The sequence below is a fragment of the Haliotis cracherodii genome, unplaced genomic scaffold, assembly GCF_022045235.1.
Source record: "Haliotis cracherodii isolate W230 unplaced genomic scaffold, xgHalCrac1.p SCAF_2, whole genome shotgun sequence".
In the NCBI taxonomy this organism is placed as follows: domain Eukaryota; kingdom Metazoa; phylum Mollusca; class Gastropoda; order Lepetellida; family Haliotidae; genus Haliotis; species Haliotis cracherodii.
Window position 1 is genome coordinate 23,739,591 of NW_027266275.1, and position 17,863 is coordinate 23,757,453.

The 17,863-nt window shown below is 42.4% G+C and overlaps 1 protein-coding gene across 4 annotated transcripts in view; it reads left to right on the forward strand.

Moving 5' to 3' along the window:
* The window catches only part of LOC139467852 (caspase recruitment domain-containing protein 11-like), a 73,908-nt gene that overhangs the window by 11,051 nt on the left and 44,994 nt on the right, over positions 1-17,863 (forward strand). For all 4 annotated transcript variants that reach the window (XM_071249352.1, XM_071249354.1, XM_071249353.1 and 1 more), the window contains exons 2-3: positions 12,046-12,232; positions 13,318-13,446. In XM_071249352.1, the coding sequence (XP_071105453.1) occupies positions 12,046-12,232; positions 13,318-13,446 (316 nt within the window). The remainder of the gene's footprint in view (positions 1-12,045; positions 12,233-13,317; positions 13,447-17,863) is intronic.

Genomic DNA, 17,863 nt, shown 5'->3' on the forward strand with positions numbered 1-17,863 from the left:
CACTTCTTCTGCTAAAGCTTCTTATACAGTGCTAAACTCGTGTATTCTCAAAGCTCAAAGCACACATGCTTTATTATTTCTGTCAATGGATCAGTTTGCGCTCAACTTTCTTTTTCAACTGTCTGGGAAATATTCTGTGGTCTAGTGGTAGAGCGTCTACCCGGAGAGCAGAAGTACGGATGTTCGATTACTGGCCACGTCATCATGGTCATACCAAAAGATGTTCAGCATTAAGGGGCTAAAACAAGGACTGGTCGGCTCGGAGTCAGTATACTGTGTCTGAGTCGGGTATTCATGTTAAACTGTAGCAAGGTATCGCAGTAGGCTATCACTATGAAATCGCCATTTGTCTAGGCTAGTTCAAGCACCCACACACATACACACAAACACACATGCATACTTATTGCTATATAAGGGCAATTAAATCTTGAACACGATGTTAAACCCCATTTAAGCTCATTTCACCTAAACCTGGGGAGTATACAACACAAGCAGCATGTGAAACGCTAGAAGGTTAATGGTCACCTCTCATCCTACCGGGTACCCATTAAAAGCTGGATGAATAAAGGCCTATTTCGAATATGGTCACTTGCCTAAGCATGACTGAAGGCCTAGTGAGTGAGTGAGTGAGTTTGATTTTACGCCGCTTTTAGCAATATTCCAGCAATATCACGGCGGGGGGACACCAGAAATGGGCTTCACACATTGTACCCATGTCGGGAATCGAACCCGGGTCTTCGGCGTGACGAGCGAACGCTTTGACCACAAGGCTACCCAACTGCCCCCTGAAGGCCTAGAAACTCTCAGGAGTCAAGCCGCCGACCATGGTCACCCATCAATCTACTCTCTGCAACCAACGCTCAGCTTTAAACTTCGCCTGATTTGTGATCTGTGCACAGGACCACATAAAAGCAGGCTTTTTATTTAAAAATACAAATTAACATTACTGAGCCATGTGTTTTTCTCTTCAGGGATATCAGTACATTGCTGTGTCTTTGACTGTGGTCCAGCTACATATGGCCAGTCAGTAAAATCATTCAAATGTGGCGTTAACGAAAATAAAAAAAGGATAAATTAATGGATATCGAATGAAACACCTATTCTTTTATGAAATATGTTTTTTGGGATAGTTCATTCAAGTTTTTGAAGGGCATTTAGAAGCGATACTCAAAAGGAAGAGAATTTATGGATGTCTACAGCTTTATTATGAGGAACACAACATTTTGGAGTATATATGCTTACTCCTCCATCACCTGATGAAGGAGTAAGTGTGTACTGCTAAACGTTGTGTTCCTCATAAAAGAAGTTGACATCCATAAATTCTCTTCCTTGAACCCTTTGGTTAATTTGAAGTTTATGATTTAAGCAGACAGGTTCAAAGAGGACAAGTGGACAAGTTCATAATGGACTAGATAAGAACCAAAGGAATATGATATTTTTTTACTTTTAGCTGAAATTTAGTTATGGACAACTGAAAAGCCCATGTATACATGCTCTAGTTCCAGGGAAACTTGCTTGGTAAGTAGGATTGCTATCCAGCTGAACTGTGCACCATGGTATAACCTTGATATACCATGCTACACCTTCATATGTGACCATGGTGAACCATGGTTGACCATGGTCAACTCAGACATGGCCATTGTAGACCATGGTCATCAAAGACACAGCGATGGTTGAGCATGGTTATTTCAAAATTCAATGAGAATTGCAAGTGAAATCATGATTGTTTCATAATTTTACATTTCATGTATGAATAACAAATTATGGGAACACTACATGAATAGCAATACTGTTGTATTAGTAGCATCAGTAAGGGCATTAGAAATGTAGGTCATAGGTCCAGGAGGTCCTGGATCCCCCCTGTTTTTAAAGACAAATGTAGTATGTCGTAGGCAGTAAAATTATCTGAGATAGGATTTTGATATTTTGGACCCTCCCTGTTAAAAATGCTTGATCTGCTCTTGCCTTCATATGTGGATCCAGAGGGGTCCAGGGGGTCTGGACCTCCACACACCCCTTTTGAAAACCAAATTTAGTATGTTGTAGGCAGTAAACTTATCTGAGATAGGATTTTGATATTTTGGACCCTCCCTTTTGAAAATTGCTGGATATGCCCTTGTAATTGGCAGATGAAAGTGTTTTTTTCCAGGAATTAATGTTGGCATTAAATAGAAGTAGACATGTTATTGAGCAGGTCAGTTATTGTTTTCAAACAAATCAGAAGTTTAATCAAGTTTGTACCACTCTTGAGGCTTGACGCTATCCCCGCCTACAAGCTAATATTACAGTATCAATTTAAACATATCATGATCTTCACATCCCTGTTTCTCTCAATGCAAAACCATTATCATTGTTCAAACAATACGAAGGATAGTCAACTTTCCTCAATTAAAAATATTTTTGAACAGCCAATGGAAAGTTGTTGAAATTTCCTGCTAGCCAGAAATATTAAGGAAGAGATATATGGATGGTTTATGAAATATGTTTCCTCAAAATAGTCAGTTGTCACGTGACAGTGCCTAGGTTTGGCATTGTTTCACATGTAACAGATTAATAGTTGTTTGTCATTGACTTCATTTTGTGTAAAACAGTGATTTGTATTGATCTGCATATCAAACTGTGAAAACGGAGGTGATTCGTTAGAAGTCTGTTCTTAATAACCTGGAGTTGAATTGCATCTCCAGGATCCACGCAGGACAGGTAGAAAGGAATAAGAAATACTGGGGTGGGACGGACAATTTACTTAAACTCAGGTACCCAGGTCAGGTGGGAACTGAGTAGGATCCGGGTACTCATGGGACAACCCACATGGTTAGTCACGTGAGCATATTGTTTAACAGGGATAAATAGGCACTCCATGGTTACACTACAAGTCACTGATGTTCACATCTCTTTATGACTTTTCATGATGTTTGTGTAAAGACAAAGCTTGAGTCAACTTCAGTGTATGCATGACCAGATTGTTTTATACAGGTATCTAAATAGTTTTTGCCAGGGCTCCAGTAAAACAATTCCCTATCAGACATTTTGTACCCAACTCTTGAGACCTACAGTGGGTACCTGCATAGGGTCGGGCAATAGGAAGTAGGGTCGGGTATTAGGAGGCAGGGTACGCGGATCAGGTCGGGTATTAGGAGGCAGGGTACCCAGGTAGGGTCGGGCAATAGGAGGTAGGGTACCTTGGTAGGGTCGGGCAATAGGAAGTAGGGTCGGGTATTAGGAGGTAGGGTACGCGGATCAGGTCGGGTATTAGGAGGCAGGGTACCCAGGTAGGGTGGCAATAGGAGGTAGGGTACCTTGGTAGGGTCGGGCAATGGGAAGTAGGGTCGGGTATTAGGAGGTAGGGTACGCGGATCAGGTCGGGTATTAGGAGGCAGGGTACCCAGGTAGGGTGGCAATAGGAGGTAGGGTACCTTGGTAGGGTCGGGCAATGGGAAGTAGGGTCGGGTATTAGGAGGTAGGGTACGCAGATCAGGTCGGGTATTAGGAGGCAGGATACCTAGGTAGGGTCGGGCAATAGGAGGTAGGGTACGCAGATCAGGTTGGGTATTAGGAGGCAGGGTACCCTTGGTAGGGTTGGGCAATGGGAGGTAGGGTACGCAGATCAGGTTGGGTATTAGGAGGTAGGGTACCTTGGTAGGGTCGGGCAATGGGAGGTAGGGTACGTGGTCAGGTCGGTTATTAGGAGGTAGGATACCTTGGTAGGGTCGGGCAATGGGAGGTAGGGTACATGGGTCAGGTCGGTTATTGGGAGGTAGGATACCTTGGTAGGGTCGGGCAATGGGAGGTAGGGTACATGGGTCAGGTCGGTTATTGGGAGGTAGGATACCTTGGTAGGGTCGGGCAATGGGAGGTAGGGTACATGGGTCAGGTCGGTTATTGGGAGGTAGGATACCTTGGTAGGGTCGGGCAATGGGAGGTAGGGTACATGGGTCAGGTCGGTTATTGGGAGGTAGGATACCTTGGTAGGGTCGGGCAATGGGAGGTAGGGTACATGGGTCAGGTCGGTTATTGGGAGGTAGGATACCTTGGTAGGGTCGGGCAATAAGAGGTAGGGTACCCGAGTTAGGTTGGGCAATGGGAGGTGGGGGACCCACATAGGGTTTGGTATTAGGAGGTAGAGTACCCAGGTCAGGTCGGTTGATTAGGAGGTAGGTACCCGGTTAGGGTCGGGCAATAGGAGGTAGGGTACTTGGGTTGCATATGATTAAAAATATAATCTGTACAGTCTGTTTCCTCGTTAGGCTATCCTGCAAATTGACAGGGCTGGTTGTGTTTCCTCGTTAGGCTATCCTGCTAATTGACAGTCGATTGGGCTGGTTGTGTTTCCTCGTTAGGCTATCCTGCTAATTGACAGTGGGTTGGGCTGGTTGTGTTTCCTCGTTAGTCTATCCTGCAAATTGACAGGGCTAGTTGTGTTTCCTTGTTAGGCTATCCTGCAAATTGACAGTGGGTTGGGCTGGTTGTGTTTCCTTGTTAGGCTATCCTGCAAATTGACAGTGGGTTGGGCTTGTTGTGTTTTCTCGTTAGGCTATCCTGCAAATTGACATTGGGTTGGGCTGGTTGTGTTCCCTCATTAGGCTCTCCTGCAAATTGACAGTGGGTTGGGCTGGTTGTGTTTCCTCGTTAGGCTATCCTGCAAATTGACAGGGCTAGTTGTGTTTCCTCGTTAGGCTCTCCTGCAAATTGACAGTGGGTTGGGCTGGTTGTGTTTCCTCGTTAAGCTATCCTTCAAATTGACAGTGGGTTGGGCTGGTTGTGTTTTCTCGTTAGGCTCTCCTGCAAATTGACAGTGGGTTGGGCTGGTTGTGTTTCCTCGTTAGGCTATCCTGCAAATTGACAGGGCTAGTTGTGTTTCCTCGTTAGGCTATCCTGCAAATTGACAGTGGGTTGGGCTGGTTGTGTTTCCTCGTTAAGCTATCCTTCAAATTGACAGTGGGTTGGGCTGGTTGTGTTTCCTCATTAGGCTATCCTGCAAATTGACAGTGGGTTGGGCTGGTTGTGTTTTCTCGTTAGGCTCTCCTGCAAATTGACAGTGGGTTGGGCTGGTTGTGTTTTCTCGTTAGGCTCTCCTGCAAATTGACAGTGGGTTGGGCTGGTTGTGTTTTCTCGTTAGGCTATCCTGCAAATTGACAGTGGGTTGGGCTTGTTGTGTTTCCTCGTTAGGCTATCCTGCAAATTGACAGGGCTAGTTGTGTTTCCTCGTTAGGCTATCCTGCAAATTGACAGTGGGTTGGGCTGGTTGTGTTTCCTCATTAGGCTATCCTGCAAATTGACAGTGGGTTGGGCTGGTTGTGTTTTCTCGTTAGGCTCTCCTGCAAATTGACAGTGGGTTGGGCTGGTTGTGTTTCCTCGTTAAGCTATCCTGCAAATTGACAGTGGGTTGGGCTTGTTGTGTTTCCTCGTAAGGCTATCCTGCAAATTGACAGGGCTAGTTGTGTTTCCTCGTTAGGCTCTCCTGCAAATTGACAGTGGGTTGGGCTGGTTGTGTTTCCTCGTTAGGCTATCCTGCAAATTGACAGTGGGTTGGGCTGGTTGTGTTAAGCAATCCTGCTAATAGACCGATCCAGTCCCGACCGATAAGCCCCGCCCACAAGCTGCTGTCCTCGTTTTAGGCGTAAGGGGGGACAACCACTGGCTATTCGCTATGGCGTCACAGCTAGGGCTGGGACGGGTAACTCAGGTAACTCGGGTCGGATGGGTACTGAGTAGGACCCGGGTACCCACAGGACTACCCGGACCTGTGTTTAGTTATGTGATATATTGTTTAATGATTAAAAATCTAGAACTCGATGGTTGCAGAACAAGTCACTAATGCTCGCTTTTCTTTCTGACTAAGCACCATTGCTTCTGACCTTTATAGCTTTAAATAAAAATAATGCTTCAGTCAACTTCAGTGTATGCATGATCAGATCGTTTTATACATATATTTAAATACATTTTACCAGGGCTACGCTCAAACTGTTACCAATCGGACATTTTGTACCAAACTCTTGCGACCTGTAGCGGGTACCCAGGTAGGATCGGGTAATAGCAGGGTGGGTACCTGGGTAGTAAATTTGGACTCGTCCCAGCCCTAGTCACAGCTGACGAAACTTGAATGCGTGGGCGATGAATTTGGCTCAGGATGCTTTGTTACCAGTCGTGTGTAAAAAATATCTAAAGTGAGTTATACATGATCTGTTTTGGGTTCTATTTTAGTTGTCAAATTGCATATCGGGGTTGAGAATGTGTCATAAGTCCGATGTAATGGTGTATCGGTCAATGAGGAAGTCACCATAGCTGAAAGTTAGAAGCGTGCACTACTTCCAATCACTCATGTTAAGCAGCAGAGCTCCAGATAAGCTTTTGGTGTTGTGGGTATTTTACCCATGCATTTTAAAATCATTGGGTATCAGTAATTCTAGGTGCGTATTCAAATTTCTGTTACCCACTAGTTTTTACACATGTGGGTATTTAAGTTAAATATTTAAAAACACTATTCATCTAGTCCCTGCAAACTGGTGTCGTGTGGGTTCGAGAGCTTTATAGGACTCAAAAATACCACCATACTTCCACAATAAAGTGTGATGGCAAATTATCATGATGAGTTTGGCAAGGTTGACGGAATGCCAACTTATAATTTCAATATAAGTTGCTCATTTGCTAATCAAATACGCAGGGTTACTTCACAATATTTTGATAATACGCACAAGTTTTATTTTTGTAGCGTATCTGTAATGTTCGTTGCGTATTTGATACGCTTGGATTATATTTTACTGCGTATTTCTGCATTTCTGATGCGTATTTCACGCAGATACGCAGCTTATCTGGAGCTCTGAGCAGAGCATACTATATTGTCAATTTACAGCATGTCAGTAATATATTATTCATCCAAGGGTGGATTAACTAAATTTTGTTTTTACTTTCCATCGTAATTTAAGTGCATGGAAACTACTGGAAAACATAAACACAAGCACAAGTTACAAATAATGTGGATATCTATAAATAGATTATCAACAGTTACATTGTCCACGTTGTTTGTCTGGTGCTCTAAGTAAAACCAATATAACCTGCAAGGCATAGAGTTAGTGGGTCCTTTTAATGAATAAACATAAAAGAATAGATGATAAAATTAAAGCAGTACATTATCTTCACTCACTGCTACATTGGTTTTATTATGTAATAAATGAATCATAACATATATTTTATTTGGGCATCTGGAACATGGGGTCAGGCATGTCACCAGGGATAAGTCTAGACCAGCTCAGAGGCTGATATTCAGCCCCAAATCTGCAGCAGATGTCAGTAAATTGTCCCTCTTTAAAAGTTTTAACATATCTATGCCATCCTAAAATAATCCAGAATGTAAGGAAATTATACGTTATTAGTTTTTACCCCAGTCTGTTTGCATAGGGCACTTAGTTTGGAATTCTAAATTAAGATAAAAATGCCTGGTCAAACGTCCAGAATATTGGACTTAATAAACAGCCAGTAATTAGGTACATGGATGTGAGAACAGTGGAAAACATTGAGAGGATCCAAGATAAAATGAGCCCCTGTAACTGCCATGGTTATGGCAAATCAATCATCCATGTTCCAGATAAGGGAAACCTGGCAAAAGTATCTGAAGACAGGCTCTGCAGTACTTCCTATCAATTAACTTTCAATGATAAAATATACAACAAATTAAAATTCATATACCGTATTCGACGTAATAAGCGCCCCGCTCTAATAAGCGCCCACGGCGACATTTGCTAATATTTTGGCTCGTAAACAATCCCAATTAGCTCCCTTTCCGATTGATCAAGGTACACAATACTTATTTATTCGCGTATAATACGCATTCGTGTGTTACATGCACCCTTAATTATGGGCAATTAAATTCTGGAAAAATATATCTCTCGTATATAAACATTTCAGGCTGTCAGCATAAACGATGAAATTTATCTTTCAACTCTTTTTTTTTTTGACAAAATAATATTCCAATAAGAGCCCCCTATTTCTAATTTTGAGAGCACCCTGGGCGCTTATTACGTCGAATACGGTATGATCTTTATTCTAAAGACTTGTCATGAATCCAAGAATTATTACTGTTAACAACTCAACATGTAAATGAAGTACAACAAATATCTCACAAGGAAGAGAATTAATGGATGTCAACTGTAATTATGAGCAACACCACCATCCTTAATGTCTCTTCCTTATGTGTATCACTTCTAAATGCCATCCAAAGACTTAAATATGTCATAAGTTCAAAGCATTAATCAACAAAATTACCTGTTGACATCATGATTGTTACTTAGTAAGAAGAAATAATTAGGACATAACAGTAAATAATATATATTTTATTTAACAAATCACATATGAATTGAGAAGTATTACCTATGCATGAAGCAACATACATTTAAATGCAAATATCAGGTAGTTGGACACCTGGAGTTCATTAGATATTTAAACATATATCCCAAGTATGCCTCACAAATATTGGTGTGAACATGAATTTTCCTTAAATGATAAAAACACACACAAACAGGGATTCAGACCAGTTCCTTTTCTAGGATACTGACTGATTGTCATCCATAATGTCCTAAAGTTGTTCTAATATTTTGTAAGTTCATATCAGAGGATAAAACCCAACTTGAAAATATCCTGAAGCCAGCAAAATCACTGTGAAGTAAACATGAAGCTCATTTTCAACATAATCATAACCAAAACTTGAACAATATGTAAATAACCATCATCCTTAATAAACACTAGTTCTTGCTCAATTTTCAAATATTGACAATCTCCTCAAATCATGGTAAAGAATTACATTTTGGGTTAAATACATTTCAATATTCATCACAGATATATAAGAAATGTATTAAGAATTATATAATATATTCTGTATCAGAATTGATCAGGCACTCTGGATAATGCCTGATCAGGGTGTGACAAAGAGATAGTGTCTTTGTTTTTACAAATTCTGTGTATCTTGAAATAAGTATCATGCATTATGATACTGGTAATCACTTTGAACACTATCTTTTAAAAAAATATGTTATTTAAAAAGAAATTATTATGTCCTATACAAAGAGCCAACAAGCTAAGTTTTATACCAGGTGGATGTTGCACCATCAAGCATTTAGTGTTGCATGCGCCAATTTTTATTGACAGGCTGGATCTGTCTATTGACAGTGGATTGGGCTGGTTGTGTTTCCTCGTTAGGCTATCCTGCTAATTGACAGGGCTGGTTGTGTTTCCTCATTAGGCTATCCTGCTAATTGACAGTGGGTTGGGCTGGTTGTGTTTCCTCGTTAGGCTATCCTGCTCATTGATAGTGGGTCGAACTGCTCGTGTTTCCTCGTTAGGTTGGACTGCTAGTGTTTCCTCGTTAGTTGGACTGCTAATTGACAGTGGGTTGGATTAGTTGTGTTTCCTCGTAAGGCTATCCTGCTGATTGATAGTGGGTTGGGCTGGTTGTGTTTCCTCGTTAGGCTATCCTGCTCATTGATAGTGGGTCGAACTGCTCGTGTTTCCTCGTTAGGTTGGACTGCTAGTGTTTCCTCGTTAGTTGGACTGCTAATTGACAGTGGGTTGGATTAGTTGTGTTTCCTCGTAAGGCTATCCTGCTGACAATGGGTCAGACTGCTAGTATTTTTCCTCTTAAGGCTATCCTGGTAGCTGACAAAGCAATCTAAGCACTATAACTGTTGTAAGTCCGAGTTAAATTAAGGTTGTCGTGATCCTCTTATCGCTAAGATTGCTTTGTTGAATGGGTCTCAGAGGACTAGGTTGCCAGGCTATACAGGAGGGTAGCACAATTAGCATCCAAGTTCAACCCATAGATGTTCAGTTGAGGTTGTGACTTTCAGCTGGCCAGCATGGTACCCGGATGTTCCATTCCTTAACAAATCCATCCACTCACAACGTGTTTTGGGGCAGGCATTATCCTGTTGGAATTTAAACTGATAACCAATGGTGTTTGCAAAGGGTACACAAGACCTCAAAATGATAACAAACCCCTGTGGATGAGCTGTAGGTGATGCCAGCCCCCACATGATAACTGAACCACCACGACCTCTCTATGCACATCTCTATGTCTTCAGACAAACAAACTAACTAACTCTATGTCTTCATAATATCTTCAACTTCAAGATGATATCTTTCTTCATCAAGTTCAATGGACACCTCCATAGAAGACTGCACTAGATTAACCCGAAGCGAATTTGACCACCTAGTCAAAATGGAGGATGTGTGATTACTTGAGCCAATCAGATGTCAGCTTTCTAACATGATTTGGCTTTGTTTCTTTACCACCTTAATTTTTAATTTCCTTTTTTTACAAATTATAAAACCACACAGAATGGTTTCGATCAGCACCAGTATTCCTTCGATCGTACTCCCTTTTGGGTGTAGCTGCTATGCCGACAAGGAACCCCAATTCATTACTGAATATTGTATGATGCAATTGCCTGACAATCCGCAGTTGGAAGAATGTGATACTTCATTGTTTGTCAACACTTACAATACTTTTGTTTGTCAAAACTTAGACCTCAAAAACATTTGGGTACAGAGTTTGGCTCCAAAGATTCAATCAAGGAGATAGAAAAACTTATACTGTCAGATAGACATATTACCATTGCTGAACTTGAGGAAGACACAGGTCTAAGCTATGGATCCATTGATAGTATCATTCATGAACATTTACAGATGAATAAGATAGCTGCTTGTTGGGTGCCAAAGTTTCCAAATTCTGATCTTAAGGGAAAAAAACTGACATTGTCAGAGAAAATTTAGAGCTAATTAAGGGGGATTTCGTCAAATTCAAAAAGAGATTAGCAACAGGTGATGAAACACGGGTCTACCACTATGATCCCGCGTCAAAACGTCAATCCATGGAATGAAACCATTCCACTTTTCCGGCACCATGAAAATCAAGTCTTCAAGATCAGTGAAGTAAGTTATGGCCACTGTATTCTGGGATGCAAAGAGTGTGATCCTTGTTGATTACTGAGAAAGTCAAAAGACCTGTGCCTACTATCCTGATTTGCTCCATAGCCTGAGAGATTCTGCTGTGCGACAATGTGGGTTCAAGCTTCCTTACCCTCCATACACACCACACCTGGCACCAAATGATTTCCTCCTGTTTCCTAAACTGAAACAACACCTTTGTGGAAAGCGCTATGACGACAACGATGACCTTAAAGCTACTGTGAATGGGTTTTTCGGGGTGGCTTCAGAAAACTTCTTCCCGACTTGAATTGAAAAGCTTCACTATCGATATGAGAAGTGTATTGAAAAGCAGGGAGATTACGGTGAAAAATAAAATTAAGAACACTTTCACTATTGTTGGTTTTATTTGTTTGGCTCAGAACTTTTTGATCTGCCCTCGTGTCTGCATAAAAATTCCAAATGGATGCAAAAGAAATACAGAATGCATCCACTCGGACACAGAAAATGTGTGTATATGTTTAGGAATTAATGCAGCTATTGATATCATTATAAAAAATAATTTCTGTGATTAAGCATTGAAAAAATTTGATACACAGTTGAAAGGAAGAGAATTTATGGATGTCAACTTCTTTATTATGAGGGAGTAAGTACACATGTATATACTCCAAAACATTGTGTTTCTCATAACAAAGAAGTTGACATCCATAAATTTTCTTCATTATGTGTATCACTTCTAACTGTCAAACTTATACATGATATTACACAGTAAATAAGATAAAAACAAACAAGGAATTAAGCTGTTTTATTTGTATTAACAGGCCTCAAAGTGGCTACTAATTTGGTCGCCATGGTGATTGAAATTTCAACTTGGTGACCAATATTATTTAACTTGGTTACTTGGAAAAATCAAGCTGGTGGCCTGATATTACAAACTCCCACATCAGGAAACCTCTATCCAAAACATTTTGGAACGTCATGCAGTAGATCTCATTTGCATATTCATTGGATCATGATACAAGTTATCGGACTGGTTTATCGCATCGATAACACCATTGTAGACTGCTTTATAAACCAAGTACTGTGATGCTTCACATGACTTTGCTCTATTTGGATCTCTCTCTGTTCCAGATGGATTATGGTTCCTTGACAGAAGACAATTATTGTGATTTCCTGGAGGACCACTTCAATGACATTATTCGCTTCATCTCTCCGCCCGTGTTCTTCGGACAGCTGCGCAGCGCTCGAGTCCTCAGTGAAAGTGACTGTGATGAAATCAACAACTTCTACTGTCACCCAACACGGAGAGCCCGTGCAAGTGAGTATGAAATATGGGTGTTATATCATGCTGTGTCACGTGATTACTGATATCATTTAGTAACTCATTACTACACTGATACCATTCTGTGTCACATGATCACTGTCTTTCTTCTGTATCTTGTCTATGCTAGATAAAGTTCTGTATGTAGTCTATGCTAGATAAGGTTCTGTATCTAGTCTGTGCTAGTTTAGGTTCTGTGTCTAGTCTGTGCTAGGTAAGGTTCTGTATCTAGTCTGTGCTAGATAAGGTTCTGTATGTAGTCTATGCTAGATAAGGTTTTGTATCTAGACTATGCTAGATAAGGTTCTGTATGTAGTCTGCTAGGTAAGGTTCTGTATCTAGTCTATGCTAGATAAGGTTCTGTATGTAGTCTATGCTAGATAAGGTTTTGTATCTAGTCTATGCTAGATAAGGTTCTGTATGTAGTCTATGCTAGGTAAGGTTCTGTATCTTGTCTGTGCTAGATAAAGTTCTGTATGTAGTCTATGCTAGATAAGGTTTTGTATCTAGTCTATGCTAGATAAGGTTCTGTATGTAGTCTATGCTAGATAAGGTTCTGTATCTAGTCTGTGCTAGTTTAGGTTCTGTGTCTAGTCTGTGCTAGGTAAGGTTCTGTATCTAGTCTGTGCTAGATATGTTTCTGTATCTAGTCTGTGCTAGATACGTTTCTGTATCTAGTCTGTGCTAGTTTAGCTTCTGTATCTAGTCTGTGCTAGATATGTTTCTGTATCTAGTCTGTGCTAGGTAAGGTTCTGTATCTAGTCTGTGCTAGGTAAGGTTCTGTATCTAGTCTGTGTTAGGTAAGGTTCTGTATCTAGTCTTTGCTAGTTTAGGTTCTGTATCTAGTCTGTGCTAGTTTAGCTTCTGTATCTAGTCTGTGCTAGGTAAGGTTCTGTATCTAGTCTTTGCTAGTTTAGGTTCTGTATCTAGTCTGTGCTAGGTAAGGTTCTGTATCTAGTCTGTGCTAGGTAAGGTTCTGTATCTAGTCTGTGCTAGGTAAGGTTCTGTATCTAGTCTGTGCTAGGTAAGGTTCTCATCATGGTTGGTTACCCATCACTAGATGCATGTTTGTTTTGTTGCAGGAACATTCCTTAATGTGCTGCTGACAAAAGGACTGGATGCGTTCAAGATGTTTATGGAATGTTTAGAATACGAGTACCCTCATGTGTTCCAGAAGATCACAAACAGAGTTGCTAAAAAACCACCCTCAGGTGAGTCAGTTCTCTCTCACATGTCATCTGACTGTTAACAAGGCTGCTAGCTGAGGGCTGTGATCCCATCTATGGGATGGGTGGTGCAGTGGTGCAGTGAATGAGAGGCTTGAGTATGGGAGTAGAGACTGGTGGGTGAAGGGAAGGCTGGGGGCTGTTGATGCAGGTGTTGTGTGGAGCAGTGAATGAGGGGGTTGAGTATGGGAGTATGGAGGGGTGGGTGAAGGGAAGGTTGGGGGCTGATGATGCCGGGTTGTGTGTGCAGTGATGCAGTGAATGAGGGGGTTGAGTATGGGAGTAGGGATGGGTGGGTGAAGGGAAGGCTGGGGGCTGATGATGCTGGCGTTGTGTGTGCAGTGAATGAGGGGGTTGAGTATGGGAGTAGAGACTGGTGGGTGAAGGGAGGACTGGGGGCTGATGATGCTGGTGTTGTGTGTGCAGTGAATGAGGGGGTTGAGTATGGGAGTAGAGACAGGTGGGTGAAGGGAGGGCTGGGGGCTGATGATGCTGGCGTTGTGTGTGCAGTGAATGAGAGGGTTGAGTATGGGAGTAGGGACTGGTGGGTGAAGGGAGGGCTGGGGGCTGTTGATGCAGGCGTTGTGTGTGCAGTGATGCAGTGAATGAGGGGGGTGAGTATGGGAGTAGAGACTGGTGGGTGAAGGGAGGACTGGGGGCTGATGATGCTGGTGTTGTGTGTGCAGTGAATGAGGGGGTTGAGTATGGGAGTAGGGACTGGTGGGTGAAGGGAGGGCTGGGGGCTGATGATGCTGGTGTTGTGTGTGCAGTGAATGAGGGGGTTGAGTATGGGAGTAGGGACAGGTGGGTGAAGGGAGGGCTGGGGGCTGATGATGCAGGCATTATGTGTGCAGTGAATGAGAGCGTTGAGTATGGGAGTAGGGACTGGTGGGTGAAGGGAGGGCTGGGGGCTGATGATGCTGGTGTTGTGTGTGCAGTGAATGAGGGGGTTGAGTATGGGAGTAGAGACTGGTGGGTGAAGGGAGGGCTGTTGATGCAGGCATTGTGTGTGCAGTGAATGAGGGGGTTGAGTATGGGAGTAGGGAAGGCTGGGGGCTGTTGATGCAGGCGTTGTGTGTGCAGTGATGCAGTGAATGAGGGGGTTGAGTATGGGAGTAGGTACAGGTGGGTGAAGGGAGGGCTGATTGGCCAGGGTTGGTTAGGGCCAGAAGGGTCAACTGTTGATGGATCAGTTACCATTTGTTGCCTCGTTGGTGATTGTCCTGCACATCAAGAATATGCATATTTGTGTAACTTTCAAGCTTTGGTGTCACTGGATGGGCATTGACCAGACAGTTTGGGAGGGTGTCCGAGTACATTCTCACGAACACTCTTCTGTTGGCCTTCTGTTGCCCACTGTAGCTGCCATGTTGTATCAGCTGTTCTTGAGGAGGATCAGGAAGGAAGAAGTTGCCCTCAACTGTGGAGCATATTTGATAAGTGTGTCATTTGATAGTGGTGAAGGAAATAGCAGATGCTATTTACTCAAGTAATAAGGCAATAATTTGTTTTTTACAAACAGGTTTTAGTATCTGCTGGAAAAGTGGAAAAAAATCTGAGATGCTCTTTTTTTTATGTCATAACTCCACGGTTAGGTATTCACTAGACCAGGACTTGAGTACCCATGTCTCGGTACCAGGATTTGAGTACCCTTGTCTCTGTATACATGTCTCAGTACCAAGACTCGAGTATCCATTTCTCAGTGCCAGCACTCGAGTACCCATGTCTCAATGCCAGCACTCCAGTACCCATGTCTCAGTACAAGCACTCCAGTACCCATGTCTCAGTGCCAGCACTCGAGTACCCATGTCTCAATGCCAGCACTCCAGTACCCATGTCTCAGTGCCAGCACTCCAGTACCCATGTCTCAATGCCAGCACTCAAGTACCCATGTCTTGGTGCCAGCACTCGAGTACCCATGTCTCAATGCCAGCACTCGAGTACCCATGTCTCAATGCCAGCACTCGAGTACCCATGTATCAGTGCCAGCACTCGAGAGTACCCATGTCTCAATGCCAGCACTTGACTATCCATGTCCCAATGCCAGCACTGGAGTACCCATGTCCCAATGCCAGCACTGGAGTACCCATGTCTCAATGCCAGCACTCGAGTATCCATGTATCAGTGCCAGCACTCGAGTACCCATGTCTCAATGCCAGCACTCAAGTACCCATGTCTCAATGCCAGCACTCGAGTACACATGCTCAAATGCACTTACTGTGCATCTGAAAATATATCAAGCAGAATGAAAAGATCTATAGTTTCAGACTCTATATGACACTAATCAAATAATATAGGCATTTGAGGACAATACATGATCCCTCGTGTGGTTTGGAATTTCATCATGCACTTCTACGCCTGTATCACATTGTTCCTGCTTGTAAAGTCTCAGTGGAATACACAGAGATGACATCAGTCAAGGTATGAGTTTCATACTCACTCATCCTTCAAGTTGTAAATAATTCATTCAGTCCTTGGAGGGATCAGATCACCGTCTAAAACAGCTTCGTTTGTAGAACACTTGACCAATCAGAGATGTTTTCCTGGTTAGATATTGAGTTTCCTTGTGTCATGTAGACTGTTTATGACTTTGACACACAGAAGTCAAGCAGCGTTGGTTGCCGAGAGTAGTTGGATGGGTCACCGTGTTTCAGCTGCTTGACTCCTGGGAGTTTCTTGGGTCTTGGTCCACTGAAGCACATGTGGTGTCTCTCTAGTCAAGTGACTTTGTTCGAAATGTGCCTCTGTTCACCCAGCAGTGAATGGGTGATCAATTGATCAGGGTAATATTCTGGCACTTTGATCATGCTTTAGGGTGTAGATTGAGCACATCATAGATATGCACAACTTTTTCTGAAGATGCATCCTCAACAGACTGGGGAAGATTGATGCTGTTTTAATGGATATTGGGTCAAAGAAAAACACATTTCTTATTTTCCTGCTCTTTCAGAGTGCTGTATATATCTGACCATGCTAACTGGGATTGAATGTACAGTCAAACACCATTGTGTCGAAGTTGAAGGGACCTGCGTAAATACTTCGAGTTATCCGAGGTTCGACACAACCGAAAATGATGAATAAAGAAGGAATACGCAGGGACTAAGCTTTTACTTCCAGACTGCATAAGTTTGACACAATGGTGTTTACCTGTAACAAACATTCTACCTAAACTTTTCAACAGGGCAACTCTTAAACCTGGAAGGTTATGTGCTGAGTACAGTCTTCTGGAGGCGCCATTATGGTTATTTATGGCCCTTTAAATCAATGTCACTGCCTCACGGGCGTGTATTCACGTGTTCCTCCATCACCTGTGAATACATATTGTTGCTTAGCAAACATCCTTGATTATCAAGTATATCATTATCTTCCTTTAAAAAAATGTCCAATCAAATTACACATGTCTTTCCTAAATGAAAAAAAGCATCAATGTCAGCAATATCCCTCCACCTGTGTTCTCGTAATACTCATGAAATCAACTTTCAAGGTAAAAGTTCAGTTTAGACAGAATCCTGATTTGATTATATATATCCCAGGGTTAGTGTGTACAAGGTTGGAATCTACTCAGAACGCCTGTTAAGAATAGGCTCTTTAATTTTTGCTGTATGATCAGTGAGAAAAATGGTGATAAGAGGTAGTGATGGTCTCACTGCCCCCTGAAGCATGGTCAAAGCACTACATTATTACCATAGTTAATGGATCAGTGTGCACTTGATTTACATCCTCAGCTCCCTGGGGAGTATACAACCCTATGAGGCACTAGACGGTCAAGGGTCACATAAAATCTCATCTCATCCCACCTCGTACCCATTCACGACTGAGTGGCATATTTTGAGCAAAGTCATTTGTCTAAGCCGAAATGTGCAACATGTGTTTCAGTGAGGGGCTTCTATAATGAGGATTACACTCTTAGAAACTCTCAGGAGTCAACCTGCCAAATGTGGTTGCCCATCCAACTACTTTCTACTTAATTTTGCGTGATTTGCCACCTTGTGCAATGTACACAGTAAGGCTAGGACGGATAACTCGGGTACTCAGGTCGGGTGGGTCCAGAGTTGGACCCAGATACCCACAGTAATTCCCGGACGCATGGTTAGTCACGTGATATTTTTTTTAATGACAAACACTGGCTATAGCTCAGTGGTTACACTACAAGTCGCTAATGTTCGCATTTCTTTCTGACGATGCACAAATTCCTTTTGACTTGCATATGTTTGAGAAAAGATAAAGCTTCAGTCAACTGATCGTTTGGTGTATGTGAACAGTTTTGCCAGGGCTGTGGTAAACAATTCCCAATCCGACATTTTGTTCCAACATCTTGAGACCTACAGTGGGTACCTGGGTTAGGGTTGGATAATAGGGGCTCGGGTAATAGGGGGTCAGGTATCTGGGTAGTAAATTAGGA